We start from the raw sequence: 24,571 nt of genomic DNA, 5'->3' as shown, positions 1-24,571 counted from the left end.
ACTGACCATTAGAGGAGAACACGGTATAACCACAAATTCTGTGAGGCAGTGATGTAAATTATGTAATGTTGTATAAGGCTTCTCCTTAACGTCTTTGGTACCACTCCTGCTATGTTCTAGGTGCTGTGTATCTTTGCAGAGCATCAGCTGTCATTATCTAAGCCAGGAGTCAGCAAAGTTTTTCTACAGAGGCCAGGAGGCAGATTTGATCCGAGGCCATTGCATTGTATCTGAACTTCTTTCTTCTTTCTTTCTTTTAAAACCTTACATTGAACAAATCAGGTGCTTTAGAATCTGCTGACCGTGTAATTCGTTGTGCATATGTAGAATGTTCACCTTCTGTTAGGTGCCTTCTTTTATCCATTAGCTCCTTTTTCTGACCTACTTAATAAGCTGAAAGTCACAGCTTTGAGCTCTTCTATGCTCAAGTTTTGTTCTTTATCTTATATTTACTGTCCAGCCTACTCCATGGATTGACCGCCTTTAAATACTACCTTTAAACTGTTCAAAGATTCCACTGAGTTTTTTTTTTACAGATTTATTTGTAGCATCACAAATTAATCGTACTCACGTCTTTGTACTGTTGCGGATGTCATTCCCACTTGGGTGACTGGAGAGGATGTTGTGTTTAAAGATTTATATTTGCCATGTGGTCTCCTTTGTAAAGCTTACGCTAACCATTACCTTCAAACAGTCACCCTGGCTGTGTCCTCTTTTTGTCCGGCTCCTTAGGTCTACAACCTAATTGGACTTCTACTTGTTTATCTCTCCACTTCTCCAGACTGAGTCCTCCCGGGTGTTTTAATCACTTTGGTTTAGACCCAGTTGTGTAGACCACGACTCTGAGGAACATTAGGCAGCCTTTCACCGCGTCTCTCCCAGAGCCTCCGCTCTCCTATTGTTTCTTCTCTGGCCTGGCAGTGGGTTTTTACGGTATTTCCTGGTTTCTTTTGAGATACTTCTACCTCCTCCGTGAGTATGCTGCTGTTGTCTAAATCCAGTCTCATGGTCTTCCAGCTGCAGTGTCACCATGGCGTCTGGCTTGCCCTCCCTTCCTCCCTCCTCCCCCACATCCTTTATTTCCTTCATTGTGGCATTGAGGACTGAAGTCGGCCTCACCTAGGGAGCCAAGTGTTCTACCACAGAGCTAGATTCCCAGCCGTTTGTGTTTTTTATTTCCAGACACTAAGTTGCCGGTGCTGAGCTGTAACTCAGGACCTTCCTGCCTTTAACTCTTGCGTGCTGGCTCACAGCCCTGTGCCACCACCATTCCTCGTTTGACAATGGCTTCTTAACCTCTAAGTCCCTTCCCTGTCTTGAACTTTCCTGTTTTCAGTATCTGCTTCTTGGCCGAGGGATTGTGTGTGTTGGGCCTAAAACAATCATGGTTCAATAAAGCTGCAGTTTGTTTTCCTCTGGCAGCAGCTGAGACAGGCTGTCGAGGCCCCGCATGGCCCTCATGATGCTGAGACTAGCTCTGCATCCTGGCTGCTGTGCCGTTCTGAGTGCTCACCGGTGTGGCTCGAGGTTGCTCTTCAGTGTGTGTTTGAGCTGGAAGAAGAGGTACAGGTTGAGAGGAGGCCCTTCTCTCTTTTTTGAGAGCATCAATCAAAAGCTGCTCTATCACTTTAACTCACATAGCATTCACTAGACCTGAAGCCTGCCTGTTCATTTTGCTCATGTCAACTAGTGAGACCCAGATATGCAGGTCTTTCCCCAACTGTGCGTTCAGGTACCTCTCCAGGACCTGGCATTAGTTTAAAATTGGCGGTAGCTGGAGTACTGACACCATGGGAATAGGCAGGTACTAAATACCAGTCTCCCCAGTGTATACCTCCTAATCAGCTGTTAAGTATTTAACATCCCACTACCAGTTAGGACCTGCTGTCCTGGCTGTTAGCTGCCACTAAGGCTGGAAATTGTGGTCTCTTCTAAGTATTCTTGTGCCTGGAGGGGAAAAACATCTAGGAATCTATCTAATAGTGTTTCCTAATGGAAAACTACTGTTGTTTTGAGTGTGAAAATTCTTCTTTGTGTGGTTTGGTCTCTGGTTTTATTGGATATTAACAAGTCTTCTTACTTATTTTCCCCCTAGGCTGAGAGATCTGTAAGATAAGATGGATCTTACTGATTATTGTCTTTTTTTCTTTTGAGATGGGGTCTCACCGTGTAGTTCAGACAGGGCTTGAACTCACTATATAGCCCAGATGGCCTTGAGCTCATGGCAATCGTCCTGCTTCAGCCTCCCAAGTGCTGGTATTACAAATGTACAGTATACCACTATGCTTGGCTGATTATTATATTCTTGAGCCTTGCACCAGGCTTAGCATGTAATAGATCTCCAGTATTTGTTGATCATATATTTACTTTTTTTTTCTTTTTTGTCTTTTTGAGACAGGGTCTCACTGTGCAGTTCATGCTGACCTTGAGCTCACTTATATGGCCCAGGTTGGCCCTGAACTCGCAACGATCCTCCTGTCTCAGCCTCTTGAGTGCCGGGATTACAGGCGTGCACCGCCATGTCCGACTCATATATTTACATTTTATCTTGGCTTTTCTAAATACTATATTTTGACATACACTTTACTGAGAGTCTTGAGATTGAGGATCATGTAGCTTTGCTTTGCATCCCTAGTTCTTGTGATGCCTTTCCTGTAGTACCTTAAGTGCTTACAAGGATGGATAGATAAATATATAGAAAGGCAGAAGGGAGTATGGCAGCTTCCATTATGTTAGCAGTGTTGCATCGAGGTGTGTGTCCTTCCGTCTGAGTGCCGAAGATACAAAGATATGGTGCCATCTGTTGGGAAAATGTAGATGACTGTGCAGATTATCTAGAAGGTGGGATGTTGCAAGTGATAGTAAAGCAAGAAGGAACGAGAAAAGGATTTACGGAGAAGGTATTTAGTGTCGAAAGCATTTAGTCTAATGTCTGGAAACAAGAATCTTGAGGAGGACTCAGAGTCAAGAGTAGAGGGTATTCTTTGTCCTGAGTTCTATGTCCTGAAGACCTAGATTTCAGTAATAGGGGCTTTTGAATTCCTAACACAGAGTTGAATCCTAACTTTGCTAACCATACAACCTGGACAGATTTTTTCCTAATCTTACCTGGTTTACTAGGATTATTGCTATCATTTTACCTGTGCTTATATTACTCACTCTGCCTAGAAGATTGTTCTTCCTCCTCTTTTACAGTTACTTAGCTTTTAAAACCTCACATTCCTTCTCTGAAGCCTTGCTAATCCCAAACTCAACCCTACCTTTTACCGTCTTCCTTTTGAATCCCCTTACACTGTCCCTTCCAGGCTTTTTCACAGGACGCGCACATTTTGTTATACCTATCAGTTAATCTTTGTGGTAGCATCTGTTTTGCTAGCCAGTGTCCCTCCACAGAATTTCTGCAGTGGGGAGGAACAGTCTCCATTGGCGCGGTCTAGTAAGGAGGGCCACTGAGCACATGAGGCTTTTGAGCACCTGACATACAGCTGGTATGACTGAGGAACGGAGTGCTTAATTTTGTCTCGTCCTAACTCGTGTACAGTGTAAAAGCCTCATGTGCGTCTCGCAGTGCTGAACAAACTCACATGGAGTAACATTTATAGTAGACGCTAGTGAATTAGGGAGGCGAAAAGAAGAGACAAAGCTTGAATTTTTTCTGTTAGCAATGAGGTTTTATTAATCTTTAATGAGTTCTTCCTTTCCGCTGTTTGTTTTTCTTTTCTTTTTTTTTTTTTTTTGTCTTTTCGAGACAAGGTTTCATTATGCAGTTCAGGCTGGCCTCGAACTCGCAGTGATTCTCCTGCTTCAGCCTCCCGTGTGCTGGGATTACAGGTGTGCGCCACCACACCTGGCTGTTGTTTTTATTTTCAGACCTCTCTGGAAAGTAGCTGTCACTCACTTTCATTCAGCCTAAAGACTTCTTCAAGATGAGTCTCAGTAAAGTTCTACCTCAGTCATGTTCATTGTGTGCTTAGTCCGTCAGATGCCTTCCGTGGCTCCCTTCTTGTCTTCAGAACCCCGGCAGCCTGGTCTTGGTCTGCGTCTGCACTCTACAGGCTTTGCCTCCGCCTTGGTGCTCAGTGTGTCCCTTCTTTCGGTTCCTCAGTTACCCTGCTTACATTGCTCTTATGCACGATAAACCCTACCTCGCTTTCAGGCCTGGCTTCCGTCCCCTATGAGAAGTCTTTCATGACCTGCAGGGATCTTTAAGAAAGTCTCTGATTGTGTGTCATTACTACTTTGTGGCGGTTATAACCCTGTGCACGTGGTCCTATACCTTTTCTGTGTTGTCACGTATGGAAACACTCTTTTTTAAATTTTTCGAACACCCACAACGTGTTCCTGTAGAAATAATGAACTTTACTCACTTACTTTGTGAACAGCCCTCGAAATTCTCTCTTTTTTCCCCCTGAAATTCTCATTATTCCAATTCTAGCCTTAATTTGTCCAATTAATAGAGGGTGGTCCTACTCTTTGTTACTTCTCCAGTTTTTTTTTTTTTTTTGATTCTTCCTCTTTAAATGTTGATGGTTTTCTTTATAGTTCCACAGAAGTTGTAACAGTCCCTGGGAATGGCTGTGGTGTTGAAGGATTGAAATCTTTATTGTTTGTAAATTGAAGGATAAATAGCCTCAAAGGCAAGAGTTCATTCATTTATTATTAAGTGTCTACTATGTGTTAGGTGCTAGGATTATACCAGCTTTTTTTTTAAAAGAAAAATTCCTGTTTGCATGAAGTAAAAACTCTAGTTGAATATTTGATAGTATCTATCAAATTGTCTGCATAACGGGTAGGCGTGGAGATAGTTTCTGCCTGTCTAAGCAAATGATGACTATCCCACTCAGTACTAAAGCATGATAGATAACAATTTTTATGTCATTTAAGGCACAAAGCTAAATTAACGTTATTAACTTAAAGTCTAAAGATTGTTTCTTTTTGTCATTTGAAACAGAGCATCCTGAAGATGTGGCTCCCACAGTTGGATTTTCTAAAATTGACCTTAAACAAGGAAAGTTTGAGGTCACCATCTTTGATTTGGGAGGTGGAAAAAGAATTCGGGGGATTTGGAAGAATTACTACGCAGAGTCCTATGGGGTGATATTTGTTGTGGATTCCAGTGATGAAGAGAGAATGGAAGAGACAAAGGAGACAATGTCAGAAGTGCTAAGACACCCGAGGATATCAGGAAAGCCTATATTGGTGTAAGTAACATTTGGAGTATTGTGAACCTAAAGGCAGTACATTGATAAATTGCTAGTGAAGTAATTTATCTGTTACAAAATATTCAATAAGTGAAAATAGTTGTGCTCTAGTCCAATAAAATAGATACAGTTAACTGTGAGTTACTAATGCACTGAGGCTTGCTTATAACATTGTCCACAGGGATGAAGAGTTGAGGGTTTATTATGAACACACCTTATAATTAGACCTCTGGGTATTCAACTCTGTTTTACTTGAAGATTTACTTTTTAGCAAATTTTGCCTTTTGATGTAGTCTGAACAGAGTTCTAGAATAATTTTCAATTTTTTCCCCTTGTTTAGTAACATTTTTCTCTTGTCTTTTTTTGGAGAATATTTTTATGTGAAAGTTATTTCAATGGCTTATTTTTCTAATGCCATGCTGATTTTTCAGTCTTTATAAACTTCTACCATTCCGTATTGCATTCATAACCGATATCATTTTGTCCAGATGCTGGACAGTTTTTAAGATCTGGCGGTGGACTTCTTCATTGCAGCAACAGACCTTTACCTTTGCCCTTTGTCCCTTTTCCCTCATTCTTGTGAGTACAATAAGGCTTTTTTAAAAATTGACTTACGTGGTTAGATGAAAAATTTTAAGTATAGTTTCTCAGTGGTCTTCAATAGTAAGTGAAGATTTATTTACTTATTTATTTATTTTTTGTCTTTTTGAGACAGGGTCTTGCTATTCAGTTCAGGCTGGCCTTGAGCTCACTTTGTAGCCCAGACTGGCCTTGAACTCGCAATGATGCTCCTGCCTCAGCCTCCCGAGTGCTAGGATTACAGGCGTATGCCACCATGCCTGGCAAAAGTCAAAACTAGATTACATCATTTATTGATAGAGTTTATTCTTCAGAATTTTTATATATTTTAACTCAGGAGGGAAGTTACTTTATTTATATTATCAATTCTCACCTTTATTGAATCTGAAATTAATTTCAGTAGAGATATATATGAAAGTGAACTTGGTTGAATACCATAGGCCAGATTAGTCTCTATAAATGTTTAAGCAGAGCCAATAATTTCTAAAGGACGAACACTTTTTTATTTGCCTTTTTTTGAGACAGGGTTTCACTACACAGTTCAGGCTGGCCTCGAACTCACAGTGATCCACCTGCCTCAGCTTCCCAAGTGCTGGGATTACAGGTGTGCGCCACCATGCCTGGCCAAGGACAAAATACTAATGACGGTTGATCATTTGTAAAATAGGTGTGTGTACATTTTAGTCAAATAGTCTTTTTTTGTTGTTATTATTTTTTTTTGAGACAAGGTCTCACTATGCAGTTCAAACTGGTTTTGAGCTCACTTTATAGCCCAGGCTGGTCTCGAACTCACAACAATCCTCCTGACTCAGCCTCTGACCAAATAGTCTTTAATTTGGTGTTTTGTGTGCACATTTATTCATTCATGCATATAAAAATTCGACACATTTTTTGAGCACCTACTGTGTGCCAACCATTCTGGTGAGGATATGTGTTTGAAAACAAAAACTGCACAACTCTGACTTCTGGAGCTTACATTCTAGGGAGAAGAGTAATAAGTATAGTTCATAAATCACGTCACATATTGTGATGAGTATGTTGTGAACAGTGTGTCAGGTAGAGGGAGAGCAGTAACGAATGGCGGCATGATGACCACAACGTGGTGCTGGGGTGCTCGCACAAGTCAGATGATCCCTGCAGGCGTTAGGGAGTGGACCAGGTGTCAGGAGAGGGAGTCAGCCCTGTAGACATCTGGGGAAAAGTCCCAGAATAGAAAGCCCCAGAGCAACAGCGCGTAATTGTTAAGGAGCCACAGTGATTACTGAGAAATGGGAAACTCGGCAAAATAAAAATGCTGTCAGCCCTGTCATCTCCCTCAGCTAGTGACTTAGAATAGAAACAAACAAGTGAACATGACTGTGGATAGTGCTTCACCATTATCATTTGGTAGTCGATGAGAACTCACAAAGATGTTAGAATTTATTGTGGATATTATACATGTTTTTAAAGTAGAGGATGCTTTGCCATTTGAACTTTTTTCATGGCAATTCTTAAATAATACATTTTTGCGGGCGTGGTGGCACAGGCCTATAATCCCAGCACTGGGGAGGCTGAGGCAAGAGGATTGTTGCGAGTTCGAGACCAGCCTGGGCTACAAAGTGAGCTCAAGGCCAGCCTGAACTGCATAGCGAAACCTTGTCTTTTTAAGAAAAGAAAAAAAAAATCATACATATATATTTATTTATTTAAATTGACATACAGTAATCGTACATGTTTATGGGTTCCAGTGTGACATTTCAGTACATGCAAACATGTATAATGATTAGATCAGAGTAACTGGCGTATGTGTCAGTTCAGAGATTTATCCTTTCTTTGGGCTGGGAACATTCAAATGTTCTCCGCAGCCTGCTTGGGAGTACTCAGTTATTGTTGAGAGCTGTAGTTGTCTTCCTGTGCTATAAGCATTAACCTTCATTCCCTCCGTCCGGAGGGTGCTGCGCCTCTGTGTGTGTTTATAACCTTCTTCCCCCCAGACCCTGCCCCATACTTTTTCCATCTCAGATAAACACTGTTTTTTCCTTATTTCTTTGAGATCAGCTTTTCAGCTTCTACGAGTAAATATTGCCCTTCCTGTGCCTGACGTTTAGCTTCATACATGTGCGCTAGTTATACTTACGTTGCTGCAAAGGACAGGCTTTCATTCTTCTTCATGACCGAATAATGTCTCCTTGTGTGCCGTGGTATATACCTAGATGTCCCCAAGAGCTTCATGTGCTCACAGGTGGGCTTTGGGAGGATGATGACTCACGGGGTGCTCTGGCCGACTTGCTGTTAGGCAGCGGATCTGCCTGGAAGAGGAGGTCCCAGGCATGGGACCCGGCAGGGTGTCTGTCCCTTCCTGGCGCCTCGCTTCTCTCAGTTATTCCTGGTCACAGAGAAGTGAGCAGCTTTGCTCCTCTGTGCAGCCCTCCTCCTCTGCCGCCTCTGCCTGGAACTGTTGGATGATGCAAGGGCTAAGCCTTCCAGAACTGAGCCGCAATCAGCTCCCTCCTCCTTCAAACCCAGGCGTCAGCTGTCTTGTCCCAGCAGGCGACAGTTACTAAGACTGCATTTTTTTATCCATTCATCTGTCGATGGACATCGGGAGTGATTGTGGCTCTTGTGAATGTAAGAATTTCAGTCTCTTTACTTGTTACTGATCTTTTTAGGTTGTCTATGTCTTTGTGGTTTCTGTGTCTTCATAGTAATCTTGGTAGGTTTATGTGTACAGAAATTTATCCACTACTTAAAGATTTTCCAGTATGTTAGGTAAATGTTCATAATGGTCCCTAATGAACATTTGTATGTCTGTGGTATCCGTTGTACTGTCCCCTTTTTGTGTCTAATTTCTTTGTTGGAATTTTCTCTATTTTTTTTTCTTAGATTAACTGTTATGTGTTCAAAAAAATCTGTTGTTTGTTTCCTTGGTTTTGTAGTTTTTGGTGTCTATTTTGCTTATTTCTGCTCTGATCTTTTTTCTTGTACTAATTTTGGGTTTGGGATATTCTTTTCCAATTCCTTGAGTTGTTACACTGTTTATTTGAAGTCTCTCTGTTTCTTTTATGTAGGTCCTCATTGCTAGAAATTTTTTAGAATTCCTTTTGCCATATTCCGTAAATCTTAGTGATGTTGTGTCATCATTTGTTTTAAGAAATTTTTAAGGTTTTCCTTTAATTTCTTCTTTGACCTGGGAGCTTCTCAAGAGAATTTTGTTTATTTATTTTTATTTTTTATTTATTTTTGCAGTACCAGGGATTGAACTCACGACCTTGCGCTTGCCAGGCAGGTGCTTATGCCACTGAGCTATATCCCCAACCCTGAGAATTTTGTTTAGAAGATATGTGCTATGGTTTCAATGTTTTTTAATTTCTCACTTATTTTTCAGTCTAACATGGTCTGTCTTAGAGGATATTCTGTAGCTGATGAGAAAAATACATATATTCTGCCACTGTCGGGTGGAATATTCTCTGGAAGTCTGTTGGATGATGTGTTTTTTGTCATACAAATTCTGCTGTTTCTTTTTTGACTTTTAGTCTGGGTAATCTGTCCATTGATGAAAGTAGGATATTGAAATCCTCAACTACTGTTCTTTTTTTTTTTTTCCCCCCCCCGGTACCGGGGATCGAACTCACGAGCTTGCGCTTGCTGGGCAGGCGCTGTGCCGCTGAGCTAAACTAAATCCCCAGCCCCCTCAGCTATTGTTCTATTAGTCTGTGTTTTCTTGAGATCTAGTACTCTTTGCTTTATATATTACATGTCCAGATGTTGGGTGTACATATGTATATTGTAATTGTTCTTTCTTCTTGAATTAATCTCTTAGTGATTATATAGTGATCTTCTTTGTCTCCTTTTGCAATTTTTGATTTAAAGTCCTCTTAACTTTTTTGTCTTTTTGAGACAAGGTCTTACGATGCAGTTTAGGCTGTTCTTGAGCTTACTTTGTAGCCTAGGCTCGTCTGGAACTTGCAGCGGTCTTCCTGCTTGAGCCTCCCAAGTGCTGGGATTACAGGTGTGTGCCACCATGCTCAGCTTTTTTATCTTTTACAAGTAATACTATTCCTATTTGCATTTGGTTCCCATTTGCATGGTATATCTTTATTCATCTTTTCACTTTTAATCTGTGTGTGTATACACTGATGAAGTGAGTCCTTTTTGCAAGCAGCATACAGTTTGGTCCTGGGCTTATTTTTTAACTCACTCAGCTAGTCTGTCTCTTTATTGGGAAATTTAATCTATTTACATTTTCAAAATAATAATAACGATAATAATAATAATTACTATTATTTTGATACTGGGAACCTAACTCGGAATCTTGTGCTTGCAGACAGGCGCTGTGCTGCTGAGCTCTATCCCCGCCCCCTCAAGATTTTTATTGAAAAGTTAAGAGCTATTTCTGTCATTTACTTGGGTGTTTTGTATATTTTTCCTTTCTTTTGGCACCTCCTGTTCGCATCTTTGTGGTTCGGTTTGTTTCTGTATCAGGTGTTTGGCTCCGTTTAGTTCCTCCTTTGGGCCTCTGCTCTGCTTTGTGCCTCATGTTTTCTGGGTGGTAGTTGTCATCCTTTTGCTAATAGTGTAGGGCTCCCTTAAGCATCATGTGTAGGGACAGTCTGGTGCTGATAAATTCTATTACGTTTTGCTTGTCTTTGGAAGAATTTATCTCGCCTTCATTTCTGAAGGGTACCTCTTCTGGTTTTCCTATTTTTGATTAGCAGGTGTTTGTTTTGTTTTGCTTTTAGTTTTGTTCTGGTTTTCCTCTCAGGACTGTGGTATTTCTCCTGGGAAGTTTATTGTCAGTCTAATGGGAGTTACCCTAGATGTGACTTCACACTTTTGCTACTTTTAGAATTCCTTCGTTGCCTTTCACTTTTCACAGCTTGACTGTGCTTTACCTTAGGGTGAATCATTTTGGCCAGGTCTATTAGGGATCTTTTGAGCTGTTTGTGTTGAAGTGTACATAAGATTTGAAGTTATCAGCAGCTTTTTGTTGAATAGGTTTTTATGCCTTTTCCTCTCCTTTCTTAAGAATAGTCATAATGCAGGGTTTTGCTCTCTTAACGATGTCCCATAATTCCTGAAGGCTTTATTTTTTATGGGTTGTTTGTTTTGGTCTGATTGAATTACTTCAAAAGACCTCCCTTGGAGCTGAGAACTGTTTTCTTCGGCCTGATCTATTCAGCTGTTGAGGTTCTTGAGTGTACTTTTAATTTCATTTATTTAATTCTTGGGCTACAATATCTGTGGAATTTTGTTTTGTTTTGCTTTTGTTTTATATCCTGTCTGTCTCGGCCTGGTGTGGAGACACAGGCCTTTAATCCTAGTACTCAGAGGTTGAGGCAGGAGGAGTATCAGTTCAAGGCCAGCCTGCCCTATACAGGGAGGCCCTTTCTCGTAAAACAAACTAACAAAAAGCTCTTTTAGCTGATCACTGATACCATGAATTGTTTTCCTCATTTCATTGAATTGTCTATATTTTTTCTACCTACTTACGTTTTCCAAAACTTGTTATTTTGAATTTCAGGCAGTTAGTTGATTTTTTTCCCCTTTGGGGTCTATTGCTAGATAGTTACTGTGTTCTAAGACAGCTATCATGTTACCTTGTTTTCACTCTTCTGGTATCCCTGTGTTGATATTTATGTGTCTGGCGGGTCAGTTGCTTCTATCCATTTCATAGGATGTCTTTTAGAGTAAAGGACTTTTTTCTGACAATGTATCCTAGGGTGTTGGTTGGAAAGACTGCACTGGCTTTTTTCCAGGTGTGCACTTTAATGTGGGGTCTCTGTATCTTCTTCAGCTGTAATCAGTCTCAGCAGGATCTGCAGGATGTCTCAGGTACTTAGGCTTCATGGGTTGGGGGACTTCCCTTCTAGTTGGGATGCAGCTCTTTTTAAGTGGGGCAGGTTTCTGGTAGTTCTGTATATGAAATGTGGCAGTTGCTGTGGGTTGCCTAGGGACAGGGCTACCCTGTTGGGTACGGGTGTAGCATATAACTGTTACCTGTTAGTGTTGAGGTGTACCTGAGGACAGGGCCACATAGAGGCCAGGCCACAACAGTGGGTCCAGACCAAGAGGTGCCTGTCAGTGTCTGAGGGCTCTTTGGTGACTTCATGTGGCCTCCAAGGGGCCAACCTGCTAAGGGAAGGGTACACTGCTGATTCCTAGGGTTTAGGTTGGGCCAGGCCACTTGCCTGCTTTTCAGGGACTTACTGGCCAATCTTCAAAACAGTTGCTCTAGTGCTTTTTGGGGCTGTCGGATAATGGGCGAGGATACCTAGTTGCTCTTAGGGGCTTTGACAGACTGAGCCCCTTAGGGTAGGTGCTCCTCTGCTTCCTGGGATGGTGTGTGGGTGGGTGGAGCTACCTGGAATCGCACTTCTGGCTGCTTTTAACCAGATTTGTAGTGAGAATTGGGGGCGAAAGGCAGAGCAAAAAAATTTGAAGACCTTAAATGTTGGTGCTAAGAGAACCATCTGTACAGTTGGGACCAAAGCATGTCTGGTTGTTAAAGAGATTGGCCACTAAAAGGAAACCAAGTATTTTGTACAAGGAGAAGCCGAAAGATGCCTTGAACTTTGAAATCAGTAAGGAGCCAGCCATCCAGGTCTCAGGGTTACAAAACCATAAACTTCTACTCTAGAAGATGGTCCCTGGAACTCTAGATCGAGAAGGACCCTCTCCTGAATGGGTTTGCAGGGATTTATTTCACCATGTTCGTGCATCCAGGTACTCAGAGGCCACAGCAGCCATGGAAGGGGCCTGGCCACTGCTCCTACTGGAAGCAGACACTGATGTCGTCCTCATGACGCTGGTTTTACTAAAATGCAGCCTGTAAGAGTTGTGGAGTCGTGGAGTCTCCCACCGAGATTTCAGAGGAAGTCCTGGAAAGTGAAGCAGGAAGGGTGTGCGAACCCCAGCGGGAGTTCCTTCCTTTAGTAGATGTTCCTCAAATTACAAAACTGGTGTACTGTTGTTATAACAAATGAAATGATGTGAGACTGTGTGAAGACTCTTTTAAGTGTAGTTTTTAAAAATGCAGATTTGATGAGTTGGGTGTTCCTCTACTTAAAGTCCTTCAGTTTCCCTTCATAGCTCCACAGAGAAAGGAAGTTCTGTTTTGTTTGTTAGTTTGAACCATAGCACTTAGAAATAATACCTCACATATACTAAGCTAGGCATTGAAAAATCCCCTGGATTGTAGTTGAAAAGGCATCCATCTGAGCTCTGCTAAACGCCAAGCTAGGGACAAGTGGGCTATGGAGAAGTAGGAGGAAGAGACATACATTAGGAGGAAAACGAGAGAGATCTTTGTTGCACACAGCTGTGTCGTTCCTGCTGTAGACATCTGACCGTTCATCTGCAGATGTATCTGCAGCACCTAATTCCTCTTGTTTCTCCTTTGCACCTGAATTGGTAGATGTAGGATGCACAGAGCCTCTCAAACCTACTTTAATAACCTTAATAACTTGGGTGACTATCCTGCCGCCCACCCTCTCACAGTAAGATACAGAGAAAACCAACAAATGTCTGAGAAGAATCAGTAACTAGAAGGAAGTGAAAGAAGATAATCAGGACCTTTTGTATAATTGCAAAATTATAACTTGCTCATCAGAATCTATTGTTATTTATGGAAAACTAGATGAACACAGTGGCAGGTCCTGGAAAATCTTTTGTTCTTCCCGACCTGCTCTGCACACCAGCCCAGCAGCGTGTGTCATTGTGAACAGTGCCTTGGTCAAACTGTACTTGATGTCACAATTTGGTTTTTCTTGAAAAGTCAGAATCATAGCATGACCCGACTGCTGAGTACTATTAGCTCAGAATGACGAAAAGTTCAGAAACCACTGACACAGAGAAGGGACTAAGGCTCTGGAAAATTGATCTTAAACGTAACAGTGAAAAAACAAGGTAGCGGTGCATTTGCTCAACTCTGGTAAGTTATTTTACTTTTTTAAATTTAGTAGCTGAATACCTTTTCTGTAGTAAAAGTAGTTGTAAAACATAATACTGTTTGTGTTCATCTGTGAATCTAATGTGAATCAGACTGTAGGCTATTAGATATATCCCTATAACTAACTTTTAATAAAAAGATAAAAATTACTTGCATTCCTTCTAAAGGGAATAAAAATAAATGTCATGCAAACATTTTTCACTGTAATCATGTTAAGCTGTTTATCAGGAGAATCCCTTTTTTCTCTCCTGTCAGCTGTGGAGACTGACTTCAGCATCCACTCTTACTAACTCAGGTATGGCTTGTGTCACTGCCGTGGTTTGGAGTCTGAGTATCACCCAGAGGACCATAGGTAAAGACGGTCCCAGTGTGGCGCTGTTGGGAGGGAACAGAACCTGTGAGGGTGGGGCCTAATGAGTGGCCTCCAGGAGACGGAGAGTGTGGCCTTCAGGAGGACAGTGGGACGACAGGCCCTTCCTCTGCCTCTGTCTTCTGTGCTTCACAGTCCTGCTTTGTTACATGCTCCCACCATGATGTGCTGCCCAGTCACAGGCCTAAAGCCAGCAGGGCAGCTGTTCATGGACTTACGTCCTTGAGATGATGAGCCAGAATAACATGAATCGTTTCTCTTTATAAGCTGATTGATTGTCTCAGATACTTGTTATAGTGACAGAAAGCTAACACAGAAGTTAACACTTAGAAATGTGCCACTCTTCTGACCGTACCTAACAGTGTGAACAAACGAGCGGAATTGGTCAGCAGTGTAGAAATGTTTGGAGGAATGGACTAGAGAACGCCTAGGAGCTTCATGGATGACTCCTAGGGAGGGGGTCAGAAGGTCAGAATGCTAATGTATCTGGAGCTGATCAGGTCCCCAGTCTCTCAAAATGAGTATACAGTGAAGGCTTAAATAAAAGAGACAAGTAATACAGTTTCTGGAGTCCAGGAAGGTCAGCATTCTCTTGGAGCTAAGACAAAGCTTCTCTGGATTGTCCATGTTTACTAGGTCCTTGCCAGGCCTGATGGTGCACACCTGTAATCCCAGCACTCAGGAGGCTGAGGCAGGAGGATCACTGCAGTTCGAGACTATCCTGGGCTACAAAGTGAGCTCAAGGCCAGCCTGAACTGCATAGTGAGACCCTGTCTCAAAAAGACAACAAACAAACATATTTATTGGGTCCTTAACAATTCAGGGGGGTGCAGGAAGTGGAGGGCACATCTGAGGCAAAAGCCTGCTAAAACGAGCAGGCCTTGAGTTAGAACAAAGACATTCAAAGCAGTAAACCTTTGCGATGAAGAGAACTGTCTTATTTCTAAGGTGGGCAGTTTATTGCTCTTGAATTGAGAACCAAGTGTCCTCAGCTGTGGCCTTACAGTGCCCTCAGAGGCTGTGAGTATGAGCTTTTCCAACACCGCCAGAGAGCCCTGTGGTCAGCAGCTTAACCCTTAGCCGGCAGCCTGGGCCCAACTCTGGCAGAAATGTGGAAATTACAGGTTGTGCTGACAGGGCTTCAGGCGAAAGTGAAGACTGGAGAATGGGCTTTCCTGAGTACGTTGTGGCAGAGGACTTCAGAGCACCATTGCATGTACCTCTTTTCTGGCCGAGCGGCAAATTAATTTCCCATCTCCCTCTACTATCCCCTCCCCTTTTTTGTAGCCCAGGCTGGTCTCAAACTTGCAGCAATCCTCCTGCCTCAGCTTCTGGAGTGCTGGGATTACAGGCGTAAGCCACCACACCTGGCCTACTTCTGTTCCTTTTTGTTCCAGATTTTCACGGTGAATTCTTTTTTTTTTTTTTTCTGTCTTTTTGAGACAGGGTCTCGCTATGCAGTTCAGGTTGGCTTTGAGCTCACTTTGTAGCCCATGTTGGTCTCAGCTTGCGATGATCCTCCTGCCTCAGCTCCTGAGTGCTGGCATTACAGGCGAGTGCTGGCATTACAGGCGAGTGCTGGCATTACAGGCGTGCGCCCCCGTACCCGGCTCTCACAGTGCATTTGGCGGGAAGCAATATGAGTGCTTGATTCTTGAATGCTCTGCTGCCTTACAGTTTCCTCCACCAGGGGGAGTAGCTGAGTAGTTCACGTTTGCGCTCAGCCTCGTCCCACCCAGTACGGCCCGGACTAGGGGCAGCCACGCTGTGAACGGCGGAGACCCACTGGGAGGCCCCTCCTGGAGCCGCCGATGCCTGTCTTCTGGGCTGAGGGCCGGCCTGCCCGCGGTTAGCCCCGGAGGACGCTCATGCCCTGACCCGCATAAACCCTTTATAAAGAAAGGAGGTAAGACCGAGAACTGGATGGCACCGAAGTTAGCAGCCAGCCCACATTTGAAGCTCAGCATTCGCCTTAGTTTCCTTTAAAAATACAAAGCACTCTTTTAAATTAACTGCGAATTAATCTGAGTTCGAGTTGTATTAAATGTCTTAACGGATTCACATTTTCGGCAGCTCACTGCGTAGCCCAGGCTGGGGTTAAGGTTCCCAGGACTTTGACTCAGAGTAAGTTTCCCTCAGGGCAGTCAGCCCGCTCCCTGTGCAGTGCGCTTGGATGCGCCATTGCACACACTGCTTCGCTGTGGAGCTGAATTTTGTAGTTTAACTTTTGCCCAAATCTTGGATACTTACAACAGAAGAGTGAGAGCAAGGAGAGAGAGAGATTGATTCTCACTCAAGGAAGAAAATACAGAATCTTTAATTTGATTTTGCTAGCAGCTGTGAGCATTTTAATATAAGAGTTCTGTGGCTTGGGGTCCTTTGGCCAGGAGAGGCCCCTGGGGCTCTCTGAAATCACACACAGTTCACAGTGTGTGTGCGTCTTGCTTTGGAAGAGATTCTTAGTGTCCTTGAGGCCGAATCCCCAAAGTAACTTCTGCCGAGTGTGAGCGAGTTCCTGTGAGAGGAGAAGCAATAACCAGACTTTCAGTGTTGCTTTTTCAGTATGGAATTTTGTCTCCGACCTCTGTATGCTCATTGACTCACCTTATTTCTAGACAGTAAAGTAGGAAAATGTCAGTTTGCAAGGGTTCTTTTTATTATATATATATATATTTGGTTTATTTTTGGTACCGGCAATCGAACTCATGACCTTGTGCTTGCCAGGCGGGCGCTATGCCGCTGAGCTAAATCCCCAGCCCCTATTATATTCTTTATTATAAGTCCCCAAAGACAATTAACTAGCTCAGACATTATTCTAATACTGTTACTGAAAACGGAGTCAAATACACCTTACTAAGTTAGACCTTTAAGTAATAGGAGCATCTAGGTCAGTTTTTAGACTGTTGAAGACTCATAGTTATCTACCCAGGTCATAAGCAGTTGATTCTTACAGGTTTCAGTGTCCTGGTTTACTAATTTCACCCTTGGAAATCCAAGCTCACTGCGTTTATAGGGGCCATTAATTTAAGATTATCTTCTTTCATTGCGGCCTTACAAGTTGTCATCTTCCTTAATCTCACTTGCTTATAGTGTTGACTCACTTCCAGACTTCCTTGCTGAATGCTTCCTTTAGTCTCTTAAAGTGTAGCATGCAGCTCTGCTGGCTCGCAGCAGCTGTAGTTTATAGTAAAGCATTTCATCTGACTTTGTCGGTCAACAAACCTAAGCCTTGGAAACCTGCAGTTTCCCATCCCTGCCTCATGCTCCAACTCCTTACCCCATTGTATTTCATAACAAAACAAAACAGCAGGAAAGAAAAACCTGTTTGACAGTGATGATCAGCAGTGAGATGTCCCTGGACTGCCTGCATCTGCCCAGAGCTCCAGAGTTTTTGAGGACAAGGCCAGGGATGTTGTGTGTTTGTTTTCCACAGGTTCTTTGGATCATTCTAATGCAGAGGAAGAATTGAGAACCACTGGGGTAGGAAAAGAATGTGGGCTTTGGAGTCAGGCAGGCCTTGGGTAGGTTACTTATTCTGTCCAGTTGTAAATAAGAATTTTTATATCTATGTTGTTATGCAAATTCCAAATAGTGCATTTAAAGCATCTTTGCAGTTCTGTAGATATGGTGGTGGATTTGTATATTATTGTTGTTGATGATATGGTGTGTCCAGATGGAGATGAATTAGAAGAGCCGCTTTCAGAGTGATTTGAACCCAGGGATGTAGCTCAGCGGCACAGTGCCTGCCTGGCAACCGTGAGGTCCTGAGTTTGATTCCTGGTACCCCCCAAAAAAGTGCTTTTAAGTTACAAAAAGCTTGTGAATGCAGAAAATAGTATAAATTAGTGGTTATGAATGTGAGCCCTAATGCTCATAAGGAATTTTTATCATCATATACATATACAACCTGTAGATTTCTAATATATATTGTGCCTGTCTTTCAAGAATATCTTTTCCCTTTCAGATTGTTATATTAAAAACATCTTACTACTTGTACTATTAAATATGGATATAAAATATTGCATACAAAATACTCATAATTAAATATTACTGTGTCTGTTGCTTAGGTTATATTAATTGATTTAAAAATATAGCAATAAAGTAGTGTGTGCTACATTGCTCTGTGATGAATCTGTGCTTAAATCTTGATTTAAAAGCACTATGTGCAGATATAACATACTAAAGAAACTTTTAAATCCATGTGTAATTATATTAATGAATATTAAGTAGTGTTCAACATTCTCAGTTTTCACGATGAACAATGTAGGAACCAAAGCTGTGAGTAAATTTTTAAAAGGAAAAGAGATAATAGCTATCATTATTGAGTTAGCTGGGAGTTTGTCATCTATTTTATTTTATTTTTTTTATTTTAAAAATTTTTGTTTTATTCACGTTTACGGTGCACAATGAGAATATATTTTAAATTTATCTTTCTATAATGTTCTTTTGACATTTGAAGCTGAGCTATGTGACATATCTTTTCCCCTAGTAATTCTTGATAAACTGTCAGAGTAAAAAGTGCTTCCTGGGGCTGGGGATTTAGCTCAGCGGCAAAGCGCCTGCCTGGCAAGCGCAAGGTCGTGAGTTCGGTTCCCGGTACCGGAGAAAAACCAAAAAAAAAAAAAAAGTGCTTCCTTTCCTTTGTATTTTGTAAATGAGCATTACATTATAGTCCGTGTGCATGCAGACACGCGCGCACATGTAACATACATACTCAGCCCTTGTCGGGCACCCTGTGCCCCATCCCGTCTCCTCCACGATGGAAAGTCACCGTCCTGGTTACACAAGCAGTCACATGGTGGCTGCCCTGGCTGACCTCACATTGAAGCTGCAAGGACACTTTTCTACGTTAAGGGAGTAGAAACTATCACAAATATTGTTTTGCTTTTTTCTGCCACCATATTTACTCACCTACCCGATTTTACTCCTAACCTGGCCTTTCCTCCGTACAAGTGCAAGGAGCACTCACGCCCCTACCCGGTGCTGGCTTCTCCCGGCTTCTCTGTTTGTGCTGCAGACCCAGCTCTCCGTGCATTTGCAGTGTCTCTTCCTTCCCTTGTGGTGGGAGTTCTCTGGTGTACGGCCTCCAGCGCCGTCTGCTCTCCAGTGTCTTTGAGCGCGACCAATGCTCTGGCCCCATCTTGCTCTCCAGCTGTTGGCTCGTTATCGTTGCTTGTTCTGTCATGTTCTTCCCTCAGCGTTCTGCTTGAGTGCTTTCCTCCCGGCAGTTCTGTGAAACTCTTTTGTTCCTGTCCAGGGTTATCTCCATGCTACCGGCTCTGTCGTCACTCTGCTGCCCAGCTCTTGCCTAACGATAACTCTTTCCTCAGCCTTTTCTTCTGTAGAATATTCTTTTGAATTACAGCATTCTTCCTTGGTTTTTCTTCTGCCTTATTTACAATTCTGTATAGTCCCCTTTATTAAATTTGTAATATCCCAGGCCCTTTCTTACTTCAAGTTTTTTGCTTTGTTTTCTTGTTTTGTTTTTTGAGACAGCTTATATTCTAGGCTGGTCTTGAACTCATTGTGTAGCCCAGGCTAGCCTAGATGTCACAGCAGTCATCCTGCCTCAGCCTCCCGAGTGCTGGGATTACATGTGTGCACCACCATGCCTGGCCAGACTTCAAGTTTTTTACGTCCACGTACTTCATCTGTAGTTGCCTTACCTTACATATCATGTGTATACTCAGATGACCTGGACTGATACTTCCAGTCCTGACTTCCTCTCAGCATTCCTCCTGAAATACCTAAAATCAGAGAAACTTCTGCTTAGACATTGGCACTTAGACATTATTATTTCTGATTTTCTTGACCAACACAGACTTTCCTTCTCACGGCCAATTGTTTTTTCTTCCTTTCTGCCTCTTCTTGTCTAGTAGCATCACCGTCCAGTCAGCGTGGTGTAGATTTCACCCCGTCGCAAGTTAGTGTGATTTTCCTGAACACTCGTATGCAGTACGTAGTGTGAGATGTGGTTTTGGAAACTGGGCTGCCTCTGCCTGTGCTCAGGTATCAGTGGGCTGCGCACAGGTCCTGTGCCCTGGGATACCCACCTCTGTGACCACCAGACCTCAGCCCTTAGTCATCTCCTGCGGGGGCTGCCGCGTGACCCTTCCGGATCAGGCCCTTCGTTCTCCAGGTCCGCGCTCACCCACTCCGTGGTAGACAGGAGGATCTTTCTCAGCTACACATGCTGTCATATTTGCTCTCAGGCCTAAGACAGCTCGAGAGCCTAGTACAGCTTACACTTGCTGTGAACGTCGTGCTTTCCTCCACATCTCATGAAGCTGTACACCGGCCCTTTCTGCCTTTTGCTGAGCTCATCTTTTACCTCACAGTTCTTTACCAGTTATGCCCCAGCCGTATTGTCATTTTTCTCTAGTGAAGTAGGTCATGCCCATCTTGTGCTGTTGTTCTGTTTGCTTCTTGTGCCCGAAATATATCCTCATTTGTATTCATTATATTTGTATTCACTGTATTACATTTTTACTTAAATACTACCTTTCAGAAAGGCCTCCACTGACTCACTGTAATAAAGCCATCTGGGCAGCCTCTCTATCATCCCATCACCATTTTTTTTTTTTTTCCATCACTATTATTTTAAGTCTCTGCCTCTGCTTAACATCATCTTGTATTTGCACTTCTTTTTTTTGTTGTTGTTGGCCTTGAGCTCACTTTGTAGCCCAGACTGGCCTCGAACTTGCAGCAATCCTCCTGCCTCAGTCTCCCAAGTGCTGAGATTACAGGCGTGAGCCACCACGCCTGGCTGTCTTTTTTAATTTTTTGTTTTTTTTTTTTGAGATACGGTCTCACTGTATAGTTCAGGCTGGCCTTGAACATTGTGGAGCCCGTGTTGGCCTTGAACTCATGGTGAACAGGCGTGTGCCACCATGCCCATGTGCACTTCTTTATAATCTGTCCTCTCTACTAGATTATAAACTTAACTATATCCCTAGCCTATAGTATAATACCTGAAATTATCACTGGATGATGTCAGAGCATTAAAAAAATGTAATTTTTATTTTTATCTGCCAAGGCCATTGATCTGTTACCATGTCCTGAATGGCTCCAAGTTTAAGAAACAATGCCTTAGTTGATTTTTAGGTCTTGAGTTTGATTCAGCTACAAATTACCAGTTAAATTCTTAAGTACATAGTTGACTTTTCCCAGGATCTGTTAACTACTGAGTTAACTTAACCTACCTGAGGATGAAAGATTTAATGTGTATTCTGGTTTCTTGTGTGTTATTGTAGCATCCTTAGAAATCTTGTTTTGTGTAATTGTCATCTATCAAAATGTTCGCAAGCGGGGCTGGGGATTTAGCTCAGCAGCACAGCTCCTGCCTGGCAAGCGCAAGGTCATGAGTTCAATTCCTGGTACCGGAAAAAAACAAAAAACAAAAAACAAAATACAAAACAAAATAAAAAAATGTTCTCAAGGGAATGAAATGGGGTCCTTATGTAGTCGTCACTTACTTGGACATTCATCTTGTTAAAGCATTGAAAGTTTGATAAATATGTAATAGAATTGAATACCTGATCATAAACTCAACATCATTCACATCATTTTTAATAGGCATAATTTGATTTTTTTTTTTTTTTTTTTTTTGGTACTGGGAATCGAACTCTCTTGCCAGGCAGGCACTGTGCTGCTGAGCTAAATCCCCAGCCCCAATAGCCCATAATTTAAAGATAGCCATATTGTTTTTACTTTAGTTAAATACAGATTTGTCTAGTGACCCCAACTTTAGCAGTTTCTGCAGTTCAAGAGGGTAATAGTTAAGGGAGAAATTTATGACTTAACTGATAAAATGTGTGCTAATGCACCCAAGAAATGAAGAAATAATATATGACACTGAAATGAGAGAAATCCTTCACCCTAAAGCTGGAGAAGTTTCTAAAATAGCTTCTTTATTTTGAGCTACAGCATGGACAACACCAACAACACAGTGCCCTGCATGGGTTTCTTCTTTTGTATTTTACAGCTAGTCCAAATTTCTCTTTAGTATTGTTAACGTAATCTTGTGTACTGTTCACTATCATTTCAATATTATTGATGCTCTCTCCTTGTTCCTCGACTAAAAGAGATATCTGAATAAAAAGATCCCTTAAGTCCTTTATTTGGTTCTCCAAATTTACAAGTTCTTTATGTCTCTGTTCAATTTCTGAGAGTTGTGCTTTTGTGATACTGATTTCTGTAAGTAAGCTTTCATTAAAAACTTCCCATTTTCCTTGATGAAGCATCTCCTGTACTTCTTCTTCAGGCACCTGTTTTCCAGCAACTTCAAGCTGCCGGAAAATAAATGTCTTGCACTTGTCTTGCTTTGCTGCTATTGTGTCATTGTACATAAACATGGTTTGCTGAAAGTGATGGGCCATTGAAGCATGCTGAGCTCTCAGTATCCTTGTGACCACTGATGATGGACCGTTTTCAGCCTCTGACTTCTTAACTTGTTTAACGAACTCACCCAAACTTCTGTGAATGTGTTCTGCCTGGGTTTTTATCTCCTTTGTAGTGCTAGACTCTCTCTTAAGGAGACTAAACCTTCTCATTGAAGCCACCAGACTTTTCTGATGCTGTCCAAATTTTTGAACATCATCTGTGAAATTGTTAATAGTTTCTTGTAGTTTCTGGATGTCATGTAAGTGTCTCTCGGCCACAGGCTCTCTTTCGTAAATCACAGCTTGTTGCTCAAACGCCCCTTGTTCCTCTGCTTCCGTAGCCAGCACGTGACTGTCTCTAGAGAGTTCGATTTCCTTTGTTCTCTGCTTTAGTTCTTGAAGTCGGTCTTTCATCTTCCCTTTCCTGCTAAGAAGCAAAAATTACAGCAAACTAAGAGAAAGTTGGCATTTTCCCCCAGTACCAGTTAATTTGATTTAGCTATTTCCCAGTAAAAATTACCTAGTATTCTAAAAAGAAATTTATCTTACGAATTCCATCATAATGGAATTATGAGGTGAGATTGAGATGAGGAAAATAAATAAAAAAATGAAATGAGGAAAATAATATAAAATAATTTATAAATTTATTTATGATTTATTTAAGTGCAGTAGCTGAGAAAGTGATGGAGAAACAGTTTCTCCAAAGTGAGTTCTTAGTGTCATGATACTACTCTGTAATATAATTTTTCTTTTTCTTTTTCTCTTCAGTATTGGGAATTGAACACAGGGCTACTCTACCAATGATTACATTCCCTGGCCCTTTCTTATTTTTTATTTTCAGGCAAGGTCTCACTAAGTTAGCGAGCTGAGACTAGAACTTGTGATCCTCCTGCCTCAGCCTCCTCTTCATCTGGAAGTAATTTTTCCTGTTGATACTTTCAGCAATTATTTGCATTCTGGATACTGTCATAAAAAACATGTTTATCAAATATATGGATGGGGTGGAATTTGGAGGGATCTTTAGTATACTGACGTGAACAGTTGTGATTAAAAGCTTGAAAGAACATTGAAAACAATACTAAAAGTAATAAAAAATAAATTTAATGGAAATAGATATAAAATACTTCAACCACTTGTTTGAAAACATCTTTGCATCTAGACAGTGGGGTACTCTTGAGTTCACAATAGTTTCTGCAAAAGTATTAGAGATTTTAATATCGTATTTATTAGGACTATCAGAATAGTTATGCTTTTACAAATAACAGTATAGTGTAATGTCTGAATAGACTTAGAAACCTGTCTGTTGCACTATGCTATTCAAGTGGGACTGCATGAATTAAGTTCTAAGCATGCTTTGTGATGCAAATTCATAAATTAGTAGTTTCCAAAGTAGGAAAAAAATGAGATTGAAAAACTATCAAATGGAGAATCATTGAATGAAATGAAAACTCTTTGCCCAAAAAGATAAGATGTAAGGAATACATGTAGTAATCTTTTAGAATGTGAAAATCTGTATGTACACATGGAATTAGATGTACTTGGCGTAACTCCAGAGACAGGAGGTGGAAATTAGATAGATGTTTAGTAGACAGAAGACTTTCCAGGGCAGAAGAGCTTCCCAAGATGAAATGAATGCTTCATGACAGGGTCAGCTTTTGTCAGTAGAGTCGTTCAGTCCTTAAATGATGACCCAGCCAAGAATATTATAGAAAAGATCTCTGCATTAGGGAAAAAGCTAAACCAGTCTCCTGATGATAATCCGTTGGTTTTAAAGGACCGGCATTTTGTCAGATAGTTACTGAAGCCTACTGTGTGTGGAGTTTAAAGGGCCACAGTACACATTCAAGAACACCTATCCTTGAGGAATTTTTATTCTGCAGGGAAAGGGACAATATAGAATTAAAGAGATAAAAGATAATTTTAGGTCATGACAGAAGATTCCAAGAAGGTCCATGCGGAGATACTTGCGTTGTGATGCCAGCTAGAAGCGGCAGGGGGTATATTATGGGTACAGGTGATTGGTAGCCAAGGCAATGGAATGGGACCGTTATATTTTCTTTCTTTCTTTTCTTTCTTTCTTTCTTTCTTTCTTTCTTTCTTTCTTTCTTTCTTT

At 41.7% G+C, this 24,571-nt stretch overlaps 2 protein-coding genes across 8 annotated transcripts in view; one reads left to right on the top strand and one right to left on the bottom strand.

The window, feature by feature from the left end:
• Arl13b (ADP-ribosylation factor-like 13B) overlaps positions 1-24,571 on the top strand; it is a gene marked incomplete in the record, with an annotated part of 75,626 nt that overhangs the window by 18,456 nt on the left and 32,599 nt on the right. Inside the window, 1 exon segment of the mRNA XM_005375514.2 lies at positions 4,952-5,201. Coding sequence (XP_005375571.2) covers positions 4,952-5,201 — 250 coding nt within the window.
• Positions 21,963-24,571, bottom strand: part of Stx19 (syntaxin 19) — a 40,138-nt gene continuing 37,529 nt past the window's right edge. For 4 of the 7 annotated variants that reach the window (XM_013503563.1, XM_005375506.1, XM_013503556.1 and 1 more), the window contains one exon: positions 21,963-22,885. In XM_013503563.1, coding sequence (XP_013359017.1) covers positions 21,988-22,885 — 898 coding nt within the window. In that variant the 3' untranslated portion in view covers positions 21,963-21,987. The remainder of the gene's footprint in view (positions 22,886-24,571) is intronic. The other 3 variants (XM_013503572.1, XM_013503576.1, XM_005375512.2) reach the window with 1 other exon arrangement.

Source organism: Chinchilla lanigera, unplaced genomic scaffold (assembly GCF_000276665.1).
Source record: "Chinchilla lanigera isolate Chin_1 unplaced genomic scaffold, ChiLan1.0 scaffold00006, whole genome shotgun sequence".
Classification (NCBI taxonomy): domain Eukaryota; kingdom Metazoa; phylum Chordata; class Mammalia; order Rodentia; family Chinchillidae; genus Chinchilla; species Chinchilla lanigera.
The sequence above is the reverse complement of the archived record's forward strand: the minus strand, read 5'-3'. Positions and strand labels throughout refer to the sequence as shown.